This window comes from Spathaspora passalidarum (genome assembly GCF_000223485.1).
Source record: "Spathaspora passalidarum NRRL Y-27907 unplaced genomic scaffold SPAPAscaffold_4, whole genome shotgun sequence".
In the NCBI taxonomy this organism is placed as follows: domain Eukaryota; kingdom Fungi; phylum Ascomycota; class Pichiomycetes; order Serinales; family Debaryomycetaceae; genus Spathaspora; species Spathaspora passalidarum.
Genome location: NW_006767428.1, coordinates 1,707,184 through 1,726,237, shown reverse-complemented (window position 1 = coordinate 1,726,237; position 19,054 = coordinate 1,707,184). Strand labels below are relative to the sequence as shown.

The 19,054-nt window shown below is 39.2% G+C and overlaps 8 protein-coding genes across 8 annotated transcripts; 6 read left to right on the top strand and 2 right to left on the bottom strand. All coding sequences in view use genetic code 12, as the record gives it.

Moving 5' to 3' along the window:
* Window positions 1-795: 795 nt before the first annotated feature.
* Window positions 796-2,499, top strand: SPAPADRAFT_51185 (putative proline permease; the record flags this gene model as incomplete). The annotated part of the gene is made up of 1 exon (XM_007375863.1): window positions 796-2,499. One exon carries the CDS (start codon window positions 796-798, stop codon window positions 2,497-2,499), a length of 1,704 nt encoding a protein of 567 aa, XP_007375925.1.
* A 284-nt stretch (window positions 2,500-2,783) lies between these two features.
* Window positions 2,784-8,355, top strand: SPAPADRAFT_153854 (snoRNA-binding rRNA-processing protein; the record flags this gene model as incomplete). Its single annotated transcript, XM_007375862.1, has 2 exons — window positions 2,784-4,811; window positions 4,857-8,355. 2 exons carry the CDS (start codon window positions 2,814-2,816, stop codon window positions 8,298-8,300), a joined length of 5,442 nt encoding a protein of 1,813 aa, XP_007375924.1.
* Window positions 8,356-8,509: 154 nt separating this feature from the next.
* On the top strand, window positions 8,510-8,987 carry SPAPADRAFT_61712 (uncharacterized protein; the record flags this gene model as incomplete). Its single annotated transcript, XM_007375861.1, has 2 exons — window positions 8,510-8,550; window positions 8,614-8,987. 2 exons carry the CDS (start codon window positions 8,548-8,550, stop codon window positions 8,923-8,925), a joined length of 315 nt encoding a protein of 104 aa, XP_007375923.1.
* A 362-nt stretch (window positions 8,988-9,349) lies between these two features.
* Window positions 9,350-10,536, top strand: YPT52 (Rab family GTPase; the record flags this gene model as incomplete). The annotated part of the gene is made up of 1 exon (XM_007375860.1): window positions 9,350-10,536. One exon carries the CDS (start codon window positions 9,551-9,553, stop codon window positions 10,220-10,222), a length of 672 nt encoding a protein of 223 aa, XP_007375922.1.
* A 162-nt stretch (window positions 10,537-10,698) lies between these two features.
* Window positions 10,699-11,910, top strand: RPL4B (60S ribosomal protein uL4; the record flags this gene model as incomplete). Its single annotated transcript, XM_007375859.1, has 1 exon — window positions 10,699-11,910. The coding sequence occupies one exon, from the start codon at window positions 10,725-10,727 to the stop codon at window positions 11,802-11,804; it is 1,080 nt and encodes a 359-aa protein (XP_007375921.1).
* RBE1 (sterol-binding protein) lies at window positions 11,882-13,048 on the bottom strand (the record flags this gene model as incomplete). Its single annotated transcript, XM_007375858.1, has 1 exon — window positions 11,882-13,048. One exon carries the CDS (start codon window positions 13,038-13,040, stop codon window positions 11,937-11,939), a length of 1,104 nt encoding a protein of 367 aa, XP_007375920.1.
* A 2,173-nt stretch (window positions 13,049-15,221) lies between these two features.
* IML2 (Iml2p) lies at window positions 15,222-17,913 on the top strand (the record flags this gene model as incomplete). Its single annotated transcript, XM_007375857.1, has 2 exons — window positions 15,222-16,176; window positions 16,366-17,913. The coding sequence occupies 2 exons, from the start codon at window positions 15,286-15,288 to the stop codon at window positions 17,911-17,913; spliced, it is 2,439 nt and encodes an 812-aa protein (XP_007375919.1).
* A 44-nt stretch (window positions 17,914-17,957) lies between these two features.
* On the bottom strand, window positions 17,958-19,031 carry SPAPADRAFT_61702 (uncharacterized protein; the record flags this gene model as incomplete). Its single annotated transcript, XM_007375856.1, has 1 exon — window positions 17,958-19,031. The coding sequence occupies one exon, from the start codon at window positions 18,969-18,971 to the stop codon at window positions 17,973-17,975; it is 999 nt and encodes a 332-aa protein (XP_007375918.1).
* Between the last annotated feature and the right edge of the window lie 23 nt (window positions 19,032-19,054).

Sequence of the window (19,054 nt, the reverse complement as noted above, 5' to 3'; positions counted from 1 at the left end):
TTTCATTGTCACTGACATTCACATTTACAAATTCCAAGACAAACACCGCGTAAAAAGAGGTTCATATGATTGGGTGACAAGGATACCAGGGCTAATGGATCTGATCCCTACCACAAAATACGAAAAGGTGGAGAAGTTGGGGTATTTCAAAATATCCAGGCCTACAAGACATTTTCTGCTTTTCGCAGACTTGTTCTCAGAGTAATGATTGGCGACGTTATCTCGGATTAATCTTGAGACACTAAATTGCTACACTAAATTCCTATACTAAACTCCTTATCTAAAAATTGTGCAATGCTACTATCAAATCTAGATCATATCTATAGTTGTACCATATCTATTAGTCACATCAGGTTCAAACTCCCTTATTAAGAACAATGATCTCAAGTAAATAATATCTCACATCGGAGTAGGGCATTTTCGTTTTGCCACACATTCAGATAAGAAACGACAATACATTTGGGGTAGCATAAAAAAAATTAAGCGTTTATTTTCTTATTTCTTTTTTTTTTTATTAATATTTTTTACGTTTCTCTCTTCCATTTAGTAACTGTACTTTAAAATAATCTTTGGTAAAAAAAATATCTCTCGCTGCATAATTTCTCTATGCATAATTTCTGGATCATACTTAATCACTAGTACAATGGGTGGGACTCTGAAGGAATTGTTCCAACATTTTTTGGGTACACGATATAAATACCCCCCAGACTTTCCCCAGTCTGTTTCAATTTCAAATTCCTTCTATTTCTTTTTCATTAGTTACATCTCTCATAATTAGCTGCTAATTTCACCAAGATGGCTTCTCCACATCATATGAGTATCGTCAGAGGGAACGACGTTAATCTCTCCATATCCATTTCAAACTCAAGGGTGGTTGACGTCGATGAAAAAGCGGGAAATATACATGAAATCATATCATCAGGATCCGGTTCTGATCTCGAGTACCAAGAAAAGACGCTTGAAAGAGGATTAAAGTCTAGACACGTCCAATTGATTGCTATTGGTGGTGCCATTGGTACTGGTTTATTTGTTGGTTCTTCTGTGGTGTTGACCAGCTGTGGTCCTGCTTCTTTATTCCTTGCCTATTGTATTATGTCTACAGTTATCTATTTCGTCATGCAGATGTTGGCGGAAATGACTACTTTCTTGCCTTTGCCCGGTAATGGTCCCCAAGCATTTGTTAATGATTATTTGTCTCACTCATTTGGGTTTGCTATCGGTTACAACTACTGGTATGCATTCAGTATATTGGTTGCTGCTGAAATCACAGCTGCTGCTTTGGTTATCCAATACTGGACCACAAAGGTTAATATTGCGGTATGGATCACCATTTTGTTAGCCCTTATGATTTCCCTTAATCTTATCTCGGTTAAGTTTTTTGGGGAATCTGAATTCTGGTTTGCATCTATTAAGTTGTTTGCATTAATGGGATTGATTATCTTGGGTGTTGTTCTTTTCTTTGGTGGTGGTCCAAACCACGACCGTTTAGGGTTCAGATACTGGAAGCACGATGCATTCAAGGAACATCTTGTTAAGGGCTCCACAGGTAGATTCTTGGGTTTCTGGACTGCGTTGATTAAATCTGGGTTTGCATTCATTTGTTCTCCAGAATTGGTTTCTACTGCTGGTGGTGAATGTTATAAACCAAGAAGAAACTTGCCAAAGGCTGCTCGTAGATTTATTTACAGATTGGCCTTCTTCTACGTGCTTGGTACGTTGATCATCGGGGTTATTGTCAGTTCTAATGACAAGAAGTTGATCAATGCCGGTACTAATGATGCTTCTGGTTCTCCATTTGTCATTGGTATTCAAAATGCCGGTATTCCAGTGTTGAACCATATTATTAACGCTGTCATTTTGACTTCTGCTACTTCGGCTGGTAACTCGTTCTTGTACTCGTCTTCCAGAGCGTTATTCTCCATTGCCCAAAGAGGGTCGGCTCCAAGGATCTTCACCACGGTTAACAGATTTGGTGTTCCATACTATGCCGTGGCTGCTTCGTCTTCATTTGGATTCCTTTCCTATTTGAACTGTTCATCTGCTGCTGCTACAGTTTTCACCTGGTTTTCCAACATTTCTACCATGTCTGGTTTCATTTCCTGGCTTACAGTTACTTGGGCTTACTTGAGATGGAGAAAGGCAATTGATCACCATAATCTCCACGACAGAGTTACATTCAGGACTCCATTGCAGCCATATGGTGCTTATTATGTTTTGTTCGTCATTTCGCTTATCACGATAACCAACGGGTATGCCGTATTCCTTGATTTCAACATTGGGGACTTCTTGGCAGCCTATATTACGTTTCCAATCATTCTTGTTTTGTATTTCGGACACAGAATTTATGAATACAAGGTGCATAATATCAAAAATTGGTTTATACCCATTGAAAAAATTGATTTAGTTACTGGGTTAGATTTGGTTGAAGAAGAAGATGCAACTTCGCCCGAACCAATACCTAGGAATTTTATTGAGAAGATCTGGTACTGGATTGCTTAGATTCTTCTTTTTATTTATGTTTATAGTTTAATGACTGTTTTAATATATACACTCTACATTTGCCCACGAGTACATTTGTCATTTGACTAGCATCAAACGCTACTGAGAGTTGTAATGCATGTGTGATCAATGTGAATGCAATATGTTTTGCAACTAAATCCTGGTTATGAAAAAGTCGCCACATGGTAGCACGGTCATTTTCTGGCTGAGCCGCAAGGGCATCTCGTATGGCGACATTTTTTTTTTTCCATTCAAGAAATCATATTTACTTCTTGTTCTGTTGCAAGAAGAACAACATAACTCAGTTAAGCAAGATGTCGAGTTTATCTTCGCAGTTAAAGTCTATCAGCGAGAAGACCGCTTCCGTTTCTCTCGATAGAAAAGCCCGTTCGAAGATCCATTCTCGTTCGCTTCTATTTGAACCTAAAGTTGCATCTACTCAAGACTATGAATATATTCATCAGATTGCTTACGAAGGATTGGAAGAATTATCTGAGTTAGATTCCAGGTTTAACAAGTTCAAGCAGACTCTCTTCTCAGACACGTCTATTAATTTAGACAGAAATGTCCAAACCAAGGATATAGTTGACCAATTAAACCGAAATATCGAAGCGTTCTTAACCTTGGTTGGTCCTTACTACAACCTTGTACCAGCAATTAAGGCCACCGAATGGTTGATTAGAAGATTCCATGCCAACATCCACAATGCAGAATTATTGATCTTGACTTCGTTGCCATATTATCAACAACCAGTGTTTGTCAAGATCTTGAATGTTATTCCCAAGAACCAATTCCCCAAGATCTTTGAATGGGTTGTCGGTTACAAGGATTTGTTGAAAGCTCCTCCTGCTTCCTCAATCCTTAAAGCATTCTACAACGACTTTGATTTGGTCAAGTTCTACAGTATGTTCTTGAATGAACAAATCAAGAACCACACAATATACAAAGAACAACTAGTTTTCTACTTGTCTAACATTGTGCAAGTCCTTGCCTCTTTGTCCAAGAATATTCCCGAATTGAATGAGAAACACATGCCTGTTGTGTTGGAAACTGTTGGTTTAATGTTGTTGCCTCAAAAGGAGTCCAAGTATTCTTATTCTATCAACACTGATTTGAAGTTGACTGCTTACTCAATCACCTCAGTTCTTTGTTCAATTGTTCCATTGACTTCTGATTTGATCAAATCATTGACTGAATCTATTTTGCAAGACCCACAATCAGTTGCCGGAACAAACTTGAGATCTACCTTGATTGTGTTGTTACAATTATGGAACTCTTACCAAGGTGGAATTGAGCCTGTGGATTGTTTCAGGAATTTGAAAATTGAAAACGTCGTTTCTCATTTAAGTGAATTGAAGAGTGAAGGATTCAATTTAAACAAGTTCTTGACATTTTATTTCGTGTCTACTTTTCCAAATGCAGAATCATCTAAATTGGTTGAATATATTGATCTTTCCAACAAGGCCAGCTACACCAGTATTGCTAATTTAGTATTTAAAAACTCAACCACTCCTGATGAAAGTGTAAGATCTAGTTTGATCAAGACTTCGCAAGCACTTTTGAAGGCTGATGCTGATTTATTTACTACTCAATTGAAATTACAAGATTTAAGCATTGATGACTTGGAATTAAGATTCATGACTGTTATCGGCGAAAAGAAGGAAGATGATGATCTAGTCTTTGATGCTGAAGACGAAGATAGTCTGATTAATGAAGAAGAAGTTGATTCAACCTTCGATCTCTCCACTGTCACTGTTAAAGCCACTTCATATTTCAATACTGACAACGAGGAAGAATTCAATAGTTTACTTGCTACATTAAGCCGCTTATTAACATCAACAAATGTCAAAATTCAAAAGAATACCATCTTCCATTTCTGCAGCAAAGTGTTCAAATCGTCCGAAGTGGCATTGTCGTTTATCATTAGAACTTCATTGACTCCAGCTGTGCCATTATTCATCAGATTATCAGCAATTAGATACCTTAGAATAAGAATTAAGGATCTTGCTAACGGTTCAACTGACTTTTATTTATTGCTTCCAATTATCGCCTTGGCATTATCAGATGACTCCAAACCAATCAGAGAAGGATACGCCCAGATATTAAGAGTTATTTCCGACATTACTTCTAAATTACATTCTGGCAAGAGCAAGACCAAAACTACTTTATTCTTGGAAGAACAAATTTACGGCAACACCAAAGCGGATAAAAGAGCCATTCTCCCACCTAATTTTGGATTATTCCTTTGTGAGATTTTTGCCAAAGATGATACAGTTAAGGATATGACTTTGGATGCTTCCCGTGTCAACAAGGTCTTGTTTGGAACTGTATTCAATGTCAATAAGTCCGGACAAAAGAAGTTTGGTCAAGTTGTGCTCAAGACTTTCTTCTTGAACCAGTGGTCCTTGACATTCTGGCCACTTGTGCTTAAATGGAGAGCATGGAAGATTGTTGCTGCTGAAAATAAGGTAGGTAACGATGATAGATTTTTCTTCTTGGATGGCGATATCGATGGTTATTTGAACAAGAGAAGTCAATGGCTCGAACAGGCAAATGTCGCCAAGGTTGACTTTTTCGATAACTTTGAAACCTCAATTGTTGGATTGGTTGGTGGAGCTAGTTCCCAAGAAAAGAACACCGGTAAGGAAATCGAATGGCTTTGTCATGGGTTGGAATCAACTTCAGGTAATTTACAAATTGCCGTTAATAATAGAATCCTTGAAATCTTTAACAAGTTCAAGTCGGTGGATGCTAGATTGAAGATTATGAGTAAATTGGTGGAATTGTTACTTGGTGATGACAATGTTGAATTTGACCCCATGGCCACTTTACAAGAACTTGAGATTGATCATGATTTGTTCCTTCACGCTTTGGCCAATGTGCAAATTGTCGACCAGATGCCGGAACAGGGTATTGCCAAAAGAAGAAGAAGATCTTCTAATTCTGCCAAACAGGCTATGGCAAAGGATGATATCAACACCATGGCTTCTACACATTTAAAGAAGTTGACAGTTGTTTTAGAAGTTTTGGAATCTAAATTGAGAAAAGATGTTGACATTTCCCGTCCTGATTTATTAAAGGTATTGTTCAAGATTTTGACTGATTTGGACTACTTAGGAAACGATGGTAATTTGCCAGTGTTGTACTCGCAAGAAACTTTGGCTTCATGTATGTTGTTGAGTATCATCAAGATGAAGGAAAGTCAACAAGAATTCAAGTTTGATTCGAACTCGATCAGAGCCGATTTGATTGTCAACTCGATCAGATCTTCCCAATCACCACAAGTTCAAAACAGATTGTTATTGGTGATTTCTGAATTAGCATCACTTGCACCCGAGATCATTTTACATTCAGTCATGCCAATCTTTACATTTATGGGGGCCCATACCATCAGACAAGATGACGAATTCTCCAACTCAGCCTTGCAACAAACTGTGGCCAAGGTCATTCCAGCTATTGCTGCCAATGGGTCTACTTCCATCAGCAACGAGATTGAATTCTTGTTGACCAGTTTCGTGACTGCGTTTGAACATATCCCAAGACACAGACGTGTCAAGTTGTTCACCTCGTTGACCAAGACCTTGGACAGTGCCCAATCCATGCACATTCTTTTGTTTTTGATTGCCCAGCAATACGCTGCTAACATCGGCAAGGGGAAGGTTGGTGAAGCCGAGACTGTTTTAGAATTCACTAATGCTTATTTGAAGGGATTCACTGCTGACGAACAATTGCATGGTATTTATGAATTCACCAAGTTCTGGAACCAAATCCCAGTTACTCCATTGGAAGTCAATTCCGACGAGTATCAAAAGTTGAGTTCCAGACCAATTTTCGGGGCTTCTATTGTTTCACTCACTTCTGAAGAATTAGCCAAATTAAAACATCAATTATTGAGTTTCTTGATTTCGGTATTGGAGGCTGATTCCGGCTATGACGCATCTTCATTAAAGACTAAGGTTGCTGTTGTTGTCTTAGACTCTAATATTGCCAATGACAATAAGGAATCTGTTTTGAACAAGTTTAGAAATATTACTTCATTTGCATTGGCTGGTTTGGATAATTTCACTAATTTGAGTAAGAACAAGGATATTTGTATCAAGTTGTATGAAATGTTGGCCAAGTTGTTGGATTTATTACCTTTGAATTACTTTGTCGATGCTATCATTGACTCATTGGACATTGACAACTTGTCAGATACGTTATCAATCAAGGTTGCCAGAAATTATGCTATTTTGGCTGGTAGAAAGTTTGAATCGGAATTGAGTGCTGCTAATATTGATGAATCTGTTCAAGACTCAGTGCTTAGCAAGTTGTTACCGGTTTTAATTAAGGGAATTAACCAGAATATCGATGTGGAATTACAACAAGCCTATTTGGATACGTTCTCCACTATCGTTAGCAAGTTTAGTCCTTCCAATTCGACCTATTTCGCTGCTCATTCCAAGGTTTTGATCGAATCATTATCTATTATCGCTTCTGATCGTGGGTTATTGAACGAACAACCAGAAATCATTATTTCCTCGATCAATGCCATCACCAGTGTGATCAACCTCATGGGTGTCAAGACCCTTGGGTTATTCCCCAAAATTGTTCCACCTGCACTTAAGATCTGGGAAAATACCACCACTGCTGAAGACGAAACCAGTGCCAAGTTATTGCAAGCTTCTATTTTAGTGTTGTTGTCCAGTTACATCAAAAAAATCCCTGCATTTATGACCACCACCTTGGATTCTGTTCTTATCACTGTGTTGTCTAGTGACTTGATTGAAAATGAAATTAGGTCTAGTGTATTGCAATTGATTGTGGACCACATGGATCTTGGGCAAGTATTGAAGTCATTATGTACTATTTGGACCAGCAAGAACTTTTACCAAAATGACAATTCTGGTAATCTTGGTTTGTACTTGAACGCTATGCAATCCACCATTGACAAGATTGACAAGAAGTCGGCCACAGCACAATCCACTTTGTTCATGAGATGGTTAATTAGTGCTTTTGAATTTAGACAATACTCGGAGCAAAACGACAACAAGTTTGATAATAACACCGTTCACAGATTAGAGAGTTCTGTGCATACCTGTTCTATTCAATTTGTGATGAAGTTAAACGACAAAAGTTTCCGTCCATTGTTTGCTAATTTGGTAAGATGGGCTGTTTCCGGTGAAGGGGCTACATTTGCCGGTAATACTGAGATTTCCAGATTGATGGCGTTCTTCAGATTCTTCAACAAGTTGCAAGAACAATTAAAGAGTATTATTACTTCCTACTATTCGTATTTGTTAGATCCAGTTTCCAGCATTTTGAAGAGATTTGCCAGTGGAGACATCGTTGCTACCAATTTGAGAAGAATTATGTTCATTTCCTTGACTTCTTCATTCAAGTACGATCAAGATGACTACTGGTCTCAACAAGGTAGATTTGAAAGCATCTGCAATCCATTGTTGGAGCAATTGGTCAATGTGGAAGATTCTATTGGAAAGTATTTGGTCAAGGCTATCAGTACATTTGTGACTAATGTCAGTTCGGAAGAGTACAATGAAATTTTGGTTCACGGATTGATCAAGTTTGTGTCTAATGAAAACGAAACTAGTTCATCAACCAAGATCTGGACCATTAGAACATTCAAGACTATCTTCCAAAAGATGGGTGAACAATGGTTGTCGTTCTTGCCTACTTTGGTGCCATACATTGCTGAATTATTGGAAAGCGATGATGAAGAGGTTGAGTTGGAAGTCAGAGGTGGTTTGGTTCGTGTTATTGAAAATGTGTTGGGTGAACCATTAGATAGATATTTGAATTAGTGTATAAAAATGTATTAAATAGCTGCAAAAAAAAAAAAAGTGTTTATACTTAAAATTATTTCCACGGAAAAACAAAAAAATGTCTGCATCAAAAACCAAAAACAAAAAGAAGTCGTGCGCTTTGTTCAAACCGCCAGAGAATTTTCTATGTGCTTCTATGTAGTGGAAAAAAAATTTCAATTTAAATACGTTCTCCCCCAGGTTCTACCATTTCCACTTAATCAAACAATCAGCAGTAACATCCACAATGGTATGTACAGTGATCTACTCCGTGTGGATATCAGCGAGATGGGAAATACTAACTTTTTTCTAGTCCTTCTTAAAGAACGCTTCCTCCTTAAAGCCATTATTCGACAGGGTCTTAGTCCAAAGACTTAAGCCAGCTACCAAGACTGCCACTGGTATTTACATTCCAGAAAAGAACCAAGAAAAGTTGAACCAAGCTACTGTCATTGCTGCTGGTCCAGGTATCACCAACACCACCACTGGTCAAGTCATTCCAACCTCCGTCAAGGCTGGTGACAAGGTCTTATTACCAAACTTTGGTGGTAACCCAGTTAAGATTGGTGAAGAAGAATACTTGTTGTACACCGACAAGGAAATCTTGGCCAAGATTGAAGATTAAGTTGGTTGTACTTAGTTTGTAACATCATATCTTGTAAATATAAAGACAATAAATAATATTGCATAACCAAGCGAGCTGTAGCAGCTAAACATGCTCAGTCTGTGCAACACTTTTTTGACGAACGTAGAAACACCGAGTTATTGCACCGGTGTATTGTGAAATGCACGCAAGTTGGACAACGCCCCCTAACACCTCAGTCATGCTGAAAGCTGAACTCCATACTGCAAACGCCAACTACCACAAAATGCAAGTTTTGATACACGTTGACAGGAATCTCTATACTTCCTCATGAAGAAGAATCAGGTCAAACTGCACTGCCTAAATCTGTGGTCCTGCATACAAACCGACTGTCTATTTTTTTTTTTGTATGGCAATCTCAACAAATGTAACGATCAAACCCGACCTCACTTTTTGCCCTTGATAGTGACAACGTTTTATCTTTAGAGTACCCAAAACATATAGATAACGATCTACGTCGTCACACAAATCAATCAAGACTTAATCAGATTAGTCAAGCACAAAAGTACTATTTCCGGTTTATCCATTTATATTCTTTGTTTATCATATTATCAAACCATTCCGATAATAAAATAATAATATTATTATTACTACTACTATCATCATCATGTCAGCACCAGCCACATCTCGATTCGCTCAGTTCAAACTCGTTCTCTTGGGTGAGAGTGCCGTTGGTAAGTCATCCATCGTGCACAGATTCGTCAAAAACACCTTTGATGAATTAAGGGAATCCACCATAGGTGCAGCATTCTTGACCCAGACTATCACCATACCTGAAACCGACACCACTATTAAGTTTGAAATATGGGATACTGCCGGACAGGAAAGATATAAATCACTTGCTCCTATGTATTATAGAAATGCCAATGCTGCTCTTTGTGTGTATGATATAACAAGCCGGGTATCCTTTAATAGAGCCCAAGACTGGATTAAGGAATTGAGAAAGCAAGCACCAGAGGGGATTGTCATTGCATTAGTCGGTAATAAGTCTGATTTATCTGATAATAGAGAAGTAGAACTTAGCGAAGTGGAAGAGTATGTCGAACAATACAATAGTGAGGCCACTGGTGGTGGTTCTACCATCATCATTGCTGAATGTTCTGCCAAGACTGGTGATGGTGTTTTGGAAGTGTTTAATAGAATAGGAAGAGCTTTACCTGTTGAAGAAGCTATCAATGCTGCTGGAGGCAGAGCTAGACAAGCCGGTGGAAGAAGAGCTGGCGGTGTGGATTTGAATAGACCTAGAGCACAAGCACAACAAGGTGGTTCATGTTGTTGAATAGTTAGAGCCAGTGCTGTTATTCATTTGGATCGAGCTTTGATAGAGTTAGACCAAGTCTCTACATATCTTTTTGTTTCACAATTGAGGTTGAAAGTGATGTGTGAAGCTATATCCATCTGCTCCTTGTTCGGCACCTTGTCCACCACCACCACCACATACTTGCTTTGGCCAGCTTCTCAATAAAGTCAAATTTGGTTCAGTTTCAAGTCAATTTCAGTTCATAATTTGCATTTTACCCCATTTGTGTAGTTACTGTTTATACTATAACAGATTCTTATCTTTGAGCTACCGAGTATTACTTGGTTATATGCAGTACGATCCGGGTAACATCTTTGTAGAAAAGTTGAAGTTCAAAAAGACCTAAAACTTTTGACTTTCGCACGACCTTGAAAATTTTTTCAACCCTTCACACAAACACTATAGAAGAAAAATTTTTCAGTACAATTAATCTCTTCTTCTTCTTCTTCTTTCTTCATCATTATTATACATATTGTTAACGATGTCTGCTCGTCCACAAGTTTCTGTTATCTCCGCTCAAGGTGAACAAACCTCCACTCAATTACCATTACCAGCTGTCTTCTCTGCTCCAGTCAGACCAGATATTGTCCACTCTGTTTTTGTTAGAGTCAACAAGAACAAGAGACAAGCTTACGCTGTCGCTGAAAACGCCGGTCACCAAACCTCCGCTGAATCCTGGGGTACCGGTAGAGCTGTTGCCAGAATTCCAAGAGTTGGTGGTGGTGGTACCCACCGTTCTGGTCAAGCTGCTTTCGGTAACATGTGTCGTGGTGGTCGTATGTTTGCTCCAACCAAGACTTGGAGAAAGTGGCACGTCAAGGTTAACCACAACGAAAAGCGTTATGCTACTGCTTCCGCTATCGCTGCTTCCGCCGTTACTTCTTTAGTCTTGGCTAGAGGTCACAGAGTTGAACAAGTTAAGGAATTACCATTAGTTGTTTCTAACGACTTCGAATCCGTTACCAAGACCAAGGAAGCTGTCGCTGTCTTGAAGGCTGTTGGTGCCCACAAGGATGTCATCAAGGTCATCAAGTCCAAGAAGTTGAGAGCTGGTAAGGGTAAGTTGAGAGGTAGAAGATTCACTCAAAGAAGAGGTCCATTAGTTGTCTATGCTCAAGACAACGGTATCGTCAAGGCCTTGAGAAACGTTCCAGGTGTCGAAACCGCTTCCGTCAAGCACTTAGGTTTATTACAATTAGCCCCAGGTGCTCACTTAGGTAGATTCATCATCTGGACCCAAGGTGCTTTCGAATCCTTGGACTCCGTCTACGGTTCTGACTCCACCAAGTCCATCAAGACTGGTTACGCTTTACCATCCAACATCATCTCCAACACTGATGTCACCAGATTGATCAACTCTGCTGAAGTCCAAGCTGTCGTCAGACCAGCTGGTCAAGCCACCCAAAAGAGAACTCACGTCTTGAAGAAGAACCCATTGAAGAACAAGCAAGTCTTATTAAGATTAAACCCTTACGCTAAGGCTTACAATGGTTCTGTCAAGGTTGAAAAGGCCGCTGCCAAGCCATCCAAGGGTCAATTCGCTGAAGTTTTAAAGAACTAAGTGTAGAAGCTAGTTGAAAATATTTATTTTTCAATTGTAATTTAGTTAAATCATTTGTTTAGTTTTATTATTATTTTGAAAAATATACACTTTTAATTACTTTTATAACAAAAAAAGATCTAATATTGTAATTTATGGATTAAGCAATGGCAACACATTCACTTCAAGATATGTCTGTCCTGTACTGGTTACTCCAATGAGATTTCCTCTAGTCTTGGAGTATTCACAGATGGTATATTGTCTCCACGCATTACTACACATGATTCTAGCACAACCGACCTGGGTAGTGTCCTTCCATACTACTTGAGTGAAATGTCCCGTATCTGCGTTGATTTCCGGATTGCTGTAATCGTAATTCTTGATTTCGTCATACCAAGCATCAAGGGGTGCTTTACCACCTACGTAACCAGCAGCCAAGTTTTCTCCGTAAGGACCACCAGAATGGACAAGTTGTAAATTGTTGCAATCTAATACTCGTTGCCCGTACTCAAGTCCGAATTGAGCAAGGGAATTGTTCCATTGTAATGGGTTTACACCGTGGAGTGCCCGCACTCTATTGTGTTCACTGAGGATATCTTGGGCAAATTCAACGTCGCTGGTTATAGCGCTGTCGTCGTCTTGGGTTGAAGTAGCAGTTTCACTAGAAGATGTAGAACTTGAAGTTGTACTGGAGGTTGTACTGGAAGTTGTACTGGAGGTTGTACTGGAGGTTGTACTGGAGGTTGTACTGGAAGTTGTACTGGAGGTTGTACTGGAGGTTGTACTGGAAGTTGTACTGGAAGTTGTACTGGAAGTTGTACTGGAAGTTGTACTGGAAGTTGTACTGGAAGTTGTTTCCTCGGTAGTGGATGGAGTTGGTGTAACTGATGATGTTGAAGAGTCTTCTTGTGAAGTGGAAGAAGTTGTTGTTGTAGTGGCTGTTGTAACCTGTGATGATGATGTAGTAGTGGGCATGATAGAGGATGGAGAAGTAGTTGGATCCTCTATAGAAGTCGTCGATGTATCTGGATCATCATTTTGGATAGAGCTGGAGGTAGTGGCTGTAGTAACAGATGATTCTGTTTGTGCTGGTGGAGGCGCATGAACAGTTGTGAATAAATGATAATTTGTCTTTGTAGCTATAACAGTTGACCATACGGTAACAACTGGTGCCGTTACTGTTATAGTGAGGATTGGTGCTGCATCTAGAATAGCTGCAAGAGTGAAAGTTGGAAGTATAATTTTGGAAATCTTCATTTTTAATTACAGAAGAAAAGATAGACTAAATTAAAACCGACTAAAAGGACGTCTTGAACTATTTATATAGACATTTTCCCAGAATTGTGGATCGACTGATCGAGCTACAACAATAGAGATTATCATATTGTTGGTGCGCGATCGATCCAAGAATATTTTATTTTGCAAGCGTTTCCAAATATTTTTTTTCTTTGACTTCCGAAAATGGTTAATGCTGCAAGTTCTGCGTATTGGGAACAATAAGATTTTTTTTTTTGAAAACCGTTAATGAGGTAATTCACTGTTGCTATACTTCCGTATTGGTAATATTGTGATGCTGGGATGTGTACCTTAAGAGCTGATTTCCGTGATTGTCCAGCTGGTGGGAACACTGATGTCGTTTATAGCCGAGGAAACTAAGGCGAACCAGATCATGGACAAGCAAAAAAATATCTGATTTGCATGTAACGTGTGTGTTTGCAGCCAAGACTTTGAAGTACGCGTAATCAATCACTTCAGTTAGCAGAAATTAGCTTGGAAAACCAATTTACCTAGAAATGGAAATACCTCCTTTCAATATAATCTGATATAGGGTGATTCAGCCTTGCTTTAGCAAATGCAACTGCCGTGATTTTCTTGGTCGGCCAGCGAACTTCCTCCATTTAGCAGACAACAACTGCTAAGGAGAATTTATCTTAACCAATAACTAAAAACAAAGTTCTTCTTGAGCCTCCTTATGCTGATATGAACAATATCAAAAGAAATCGGATAATTTTGTAAACTGGATTCATGATTATCCGGCTCTTACAGGCCTAAGAAATACCCGGCTATCGATAACCGGGTATTCATTGTATAAGAGTTGGAGATAATTAAACATATAAAATGATCTGATTCCTAGTGAGCAATATCTAATTCAAATATTGTTCCTGTGAAGATAATAACCAACACCAGTTTCAAAGCATTATGAAGTAATGGTTTGACATATGTCACCTCACATTTTTAGCGAAAACAAAAGTTGCTTGTACTGTTACTGGGCAAATCTGCAAAAAAATGTACTTGCAAAATTAACCAGAAACTGCAAACAAAACAAAAAACAAAACTAAAAATTTTTACAAGTTAATTTTCATTCCTGTGAAAAGGTAGGCTTATCTCCTATTAGGGTAACAAAATAAAATAGGGGTAACCACTTTGACAAGAAGTGGATATACTAATGAAATATCACCTTAGATATACCTATCTATCCACAAGAAGTATAAAGTATAGACAGAAATGTTCGTAACCTCACAACGAAAAAAAAAAAAACACAATCGCTTACAACCCCATACCTAAACTTTGACAGATTTGAACGAGATAATTTTATTTTCTTTTTTTTTTTGTCTCCATTCAACCTATTTTTTTTTTTACAGCCAGCTTTTTACAAACTTAAACCTGTTTTGGGTTAAACGTGCTGGACTTTACGAAATTTACGTTGTTTGATGGTTTTAACATCACTTTGATATATATTCAATCCACCCCTCTTTGAATTTAACTGCTTATCGTTTAGATACGTTTTAGGGTCCTCCATTGCAATTACAATCACAATCAAGATGTGTGGATGGTTTGATGAATTGACTCCTGCACACAGCCATCTCCAAAAAGAAACAAAAAAACCGCAAATTAATTAAATTATAGATTAGCACCTGGTGCCGACTGGCCGACATAGGTTTACTAGAGAACTGTAAATTGGGATGAAAGATTCATGAATGTTTGGTTTTAAAGGATCTGGGTTTGAGCAATCGATATGGGGTAAGATCTATATTGTATGTTTTGTTTCCAAGGGGAATTTGGGCGTAGATTTATTTTTAGTTACACATACATGAAACATTACTGCGGTTTAAATTTTTTTTTTCTTTTTAAATTTTTTTTGTCTGTGTTGCTGATGCGGTGTTCTCCTATTGTTTACGGTTTACACTAATTTAATTTTCAACCGACGGTGCCAGGAAGTGGAGTTGGCCACAAATCAAAAGACACGACCAGATTTCTGCCCCTTTAACTTGTGGATCTAACCTTAGTCACCACTTTTCTTTCTTAATTCATCAAAACAGTTGTTACAATTTTATTGTTGACTATTTAAAGATTTTTGTCTGCTAGCAACCGTTGAGTTTATTTTTACAACCAAATCCTACTCACCCCCCCTCCCCTCCTTGTCCACGCTTACCTGCCACGGTTACATATTTTTGGATTTCCCACACATCATCAACCCCATCTTATCACTTGACACAGCACCATGCTTAAAGGATTAAGGAAGAAAGCGCTGATCTTGTCATTAGGTTCAGTGTCCCTGCTGACCAGTCTGTCCCCAGTTGCTAACGAAGCCAACTATGAAAAAGTCTTGACCCAGGTGCACGATTTTGAAATCGCCCTCAAGGCCATGGATTACCTCTTAGATGACCACACTGAACAAGGGATTGCTCTTTTAAATAAAGAAGCGGCCAAGACAACCTCGTCAGATCAACCACATGCTATTTTCCCGTTGGCCCTCGGTGTTATTGAGTTTATTGAAGCCACCCTTGGGTTTGAGCCTGAGGTTATGGCTAAGGCCCACAAGACATTGAGTGAAGCTGAAAACGCCAGTTTGAACAATAGTAAGTACAATATCAAGCATCAGATGGCCACTTCGAATATATACCCTCCAGGAACCGAGTTCCAGGTCACGTATGCTGAATCGACATTGTTGAATGCATTGTTGATGTTGTTAACCGAGAATAACGGTATTGTTGAAGGTGCCAAGGCATTGTACAAATTAAGAAGAGCATACCAGACCTTGGATGCAGTTTACAAGAGAATCAAGGATCTGGAACCGATCTTTAACAAGAATTTACAGAAATTGAAAAAGGAGGCTGCCAGCATTGCTGCCGCCAATTCCGTCGCGGGATCGAGAAATGGCAACGGTATCAATGGTTCGTTGGCGTCGTTGAACCGATCAATTAGTACTGTTGATTTGCCAGGATTCTCTAGTGCCAATTCGTCCTCAGCGAACTTGCCTCAAGATTTGAAATTGATCAAGGATTTAGAAAAGATCTACTCTATGAGAAAAGCCAGAGTCGAGGGGTCTAATTTACCTAATAATGGACAACAAATGAACTTGTTCCATGGTATTGGCAGCCTGGTATCTTCCGTCACATTAACCAAGGGTTGCGGTGATGTTTCCAAATTAACTACCCCGCCATCCACCTCCGCTTCTTCCGAAGTTGATGAGAATGACCAAGATGATGATGACGATGATGATGAATTCTCCGATGCATTAGAAGATGTGCCACCTTTGAATGGCATGGATAATCTGAACATTCTTGGATCCAGTGCCGAGTCATTTGTATCATCAATGGAAAGTTCCGATGTCATCAACGATCTGTCCGATACCCACATGCATGTCTCAACTGTTGACGAATTCATTCATTCCGGTGTGCAATTATGTTTTGGGATTTTGCAGGTTGTGCTATCATTGATCCCTCCAGCCATTGGTAAGGTGCTTTCCATCGTTGGGTTCAAAGGTGATCGAGACACCGGGTTGAAGTTGCTTTGGAGAACTGCCATCACTTGCAGAAACATCCATGGTGAATTAGCCTTGCTTTGTTTGTTAGTTTTTTATGATGGTCCTGTTCAATTTGTCGACGTTGGGTTTCAATTGCCTGGTAATGAAGACTCCAGTATCAAGAATGTTATCCCTCTCGATAATAAAGTGACCATTACCGATGCTGAATTAGAGACCATCTTGAAGAATCCTGCGTTATACACCAATCAAATCTTATTCAAAGCCAGAAAGTTCTTCCCCCATAATGCATTATGGCTCTTGCAAGAAGGAAGAATCTTGGCTGCGCAGGGACAAATCGCCAAGGCTACTGAATTAATGCAGAACTTCACCGATGATAAACTGAACAAGATCCAAATGCAGCAAGTTGAAGCATTGTTGATATTTGACCGTGCCATGGCATACATGTTCCAACACGAGTTCGACAACGCTGCCCGGGATATGATTTACCTTATTGAGATCAATTCCTGGTCTAAAGCTGTGTATTTGTTCATGGCTAGTGCCTGCTATTTGGAAAAGTATAGATTTATCAAAATGGGCATGATTGAAGTTGAAGATAAGGAAGCTGAAATGTTGAAATACTCCAAGTTGTTTGACAAGTACTTGGATTTAGCATTAAGTTATGTTCCTGGCCACGGTATCAACGCTGCCGCTAAAAAGGGTGGTATTGGAGGAAGCGGCAAGCAAATGCCATTTGACAAGTTCTTGCTCAGAAAACACAAGCATTTAGAAGCAAGAAAGAGACAGTATCCTAAATTAGCCAGTGTGGATTTAGTGGGTACTTCATTAGTTCACGAATTGGTATATTTCTGGAATGGGTACAATAGAATGTCGCAAACCAATTTGCAGGATGCATTAAAGGCATTAGGATACTCTGGTGCCATTGATGCCGAGTATTCCGCCAATACAGGAACTTCCAAATACTCGCTTGTTGAAGAAACTGAGGATGAAGCCATGATCAGATACTTTTTGCAAGCCATCTGTCTTAGACTGTTGGATAAACCCCAGGATGGATTAGCCCTTTTAGACAATCATGTACTTGCCAAGTACATTATTTCCGATACCCCACAATTCAAGTTCCAGAAAATGACATACAGTCCCTACCTTTATCCTACGGCGTTGTACGAAAAGACCATGTTTGTGTGGATATTACGCACCAAAGCATCGACCAAGAAGATCGATGTTACTGCAGCCGTGGCTGAAAGTAAGAGTTGGTTAAAGAAGGCCGAGTTGGTCGGTGAAGGTGACTACGAGTTGAGTAATAGAACTGGAATGAGAATTAAAGCAGCTGGTGATAGACTAGACCAATTGGGTACCAGTGTATAGACCATTATAGTATTATTATTATTATTATTATTATTATTATATTTACGAGAAAACGTAATCTAATTAAAGTATGTATCTACCATGATGTCGGCAACATTGAAGCGGAAGACGATGGTTATTAACCATCCAATTGCCAATAAGGGTAATATCCCGGCAATCACAATCAATTGGAGCAATTTGGCCGGTGAGGAAGTAACACCAAGGCCAGCCACGGAGTTCTTGGTCATGCTGAGGTTGGAAATGAATGGTAATGAATTGAATCCGTAGAATGTGACAATGAAGTAGTACCCGATACTCCCGAAGTATAAAGAGTTACCCAAAATCAAGGCAATGATAGACTGCTTGATTCTGATAATTGGCAATAATATAAATTGAACCACATATAGCAAACACCAAATTATTAAGAATGAATTACAATGAATATCAAAACAGAACCCCCATTCGATATAGTTGACATTGTATTGACTCATACCGAGTGACCCGGTATTAAACAACCTATTGGTGACAACCCATGTGACTGTAGCAATGATGATACCCGTCAAGTAAAAGTCGATAAACACCATATAGACTATCAACTTGAAGATATCCACTACCGAAGGCGAATACGCTAACCCCCAGGCCACGGCACTGATCGACAAGAACCCCGTTAGTAAAATCAAAAAAGATGGGTCATCCCTGGTATAGGATGACTTGTTACCCTGTTGTTGTTTGTAAAAGTAGTGGGACCGGTACATCTTTCGTGGGTTTATGATAAGGTGGAAAATCTCCCATATGGCCGTCTCGAAGTCTAAGGTTGCCGGCTTGAACAATCGCTTAGTCATGACTTTTATATTCTTGAAGTGGCTGCTTAAACCTGAAGTATGTGATGAGATGCCTAGTGTGGGCGTATAGTTCATACGTGGTGTAAATATTGAAGATGTTCCGGTTCCAGAGACTATGGAACCAGCGGTGGTGCTGCCACCGCCGCCGCCAAACCCAAACCTCAGGGTCGAAGGTGTCGCCACTGATTGTGGAAATAAGTCTTGGGTGGTGTATGGCAAATTGACTCTCTTGCTCATACTAGATTATATTGTAGTGAATGTTGCTTTAGTGATAAAGTTTATATTGGAAAAGTGTCAATGTACGTGTTTTATTCTCAAGA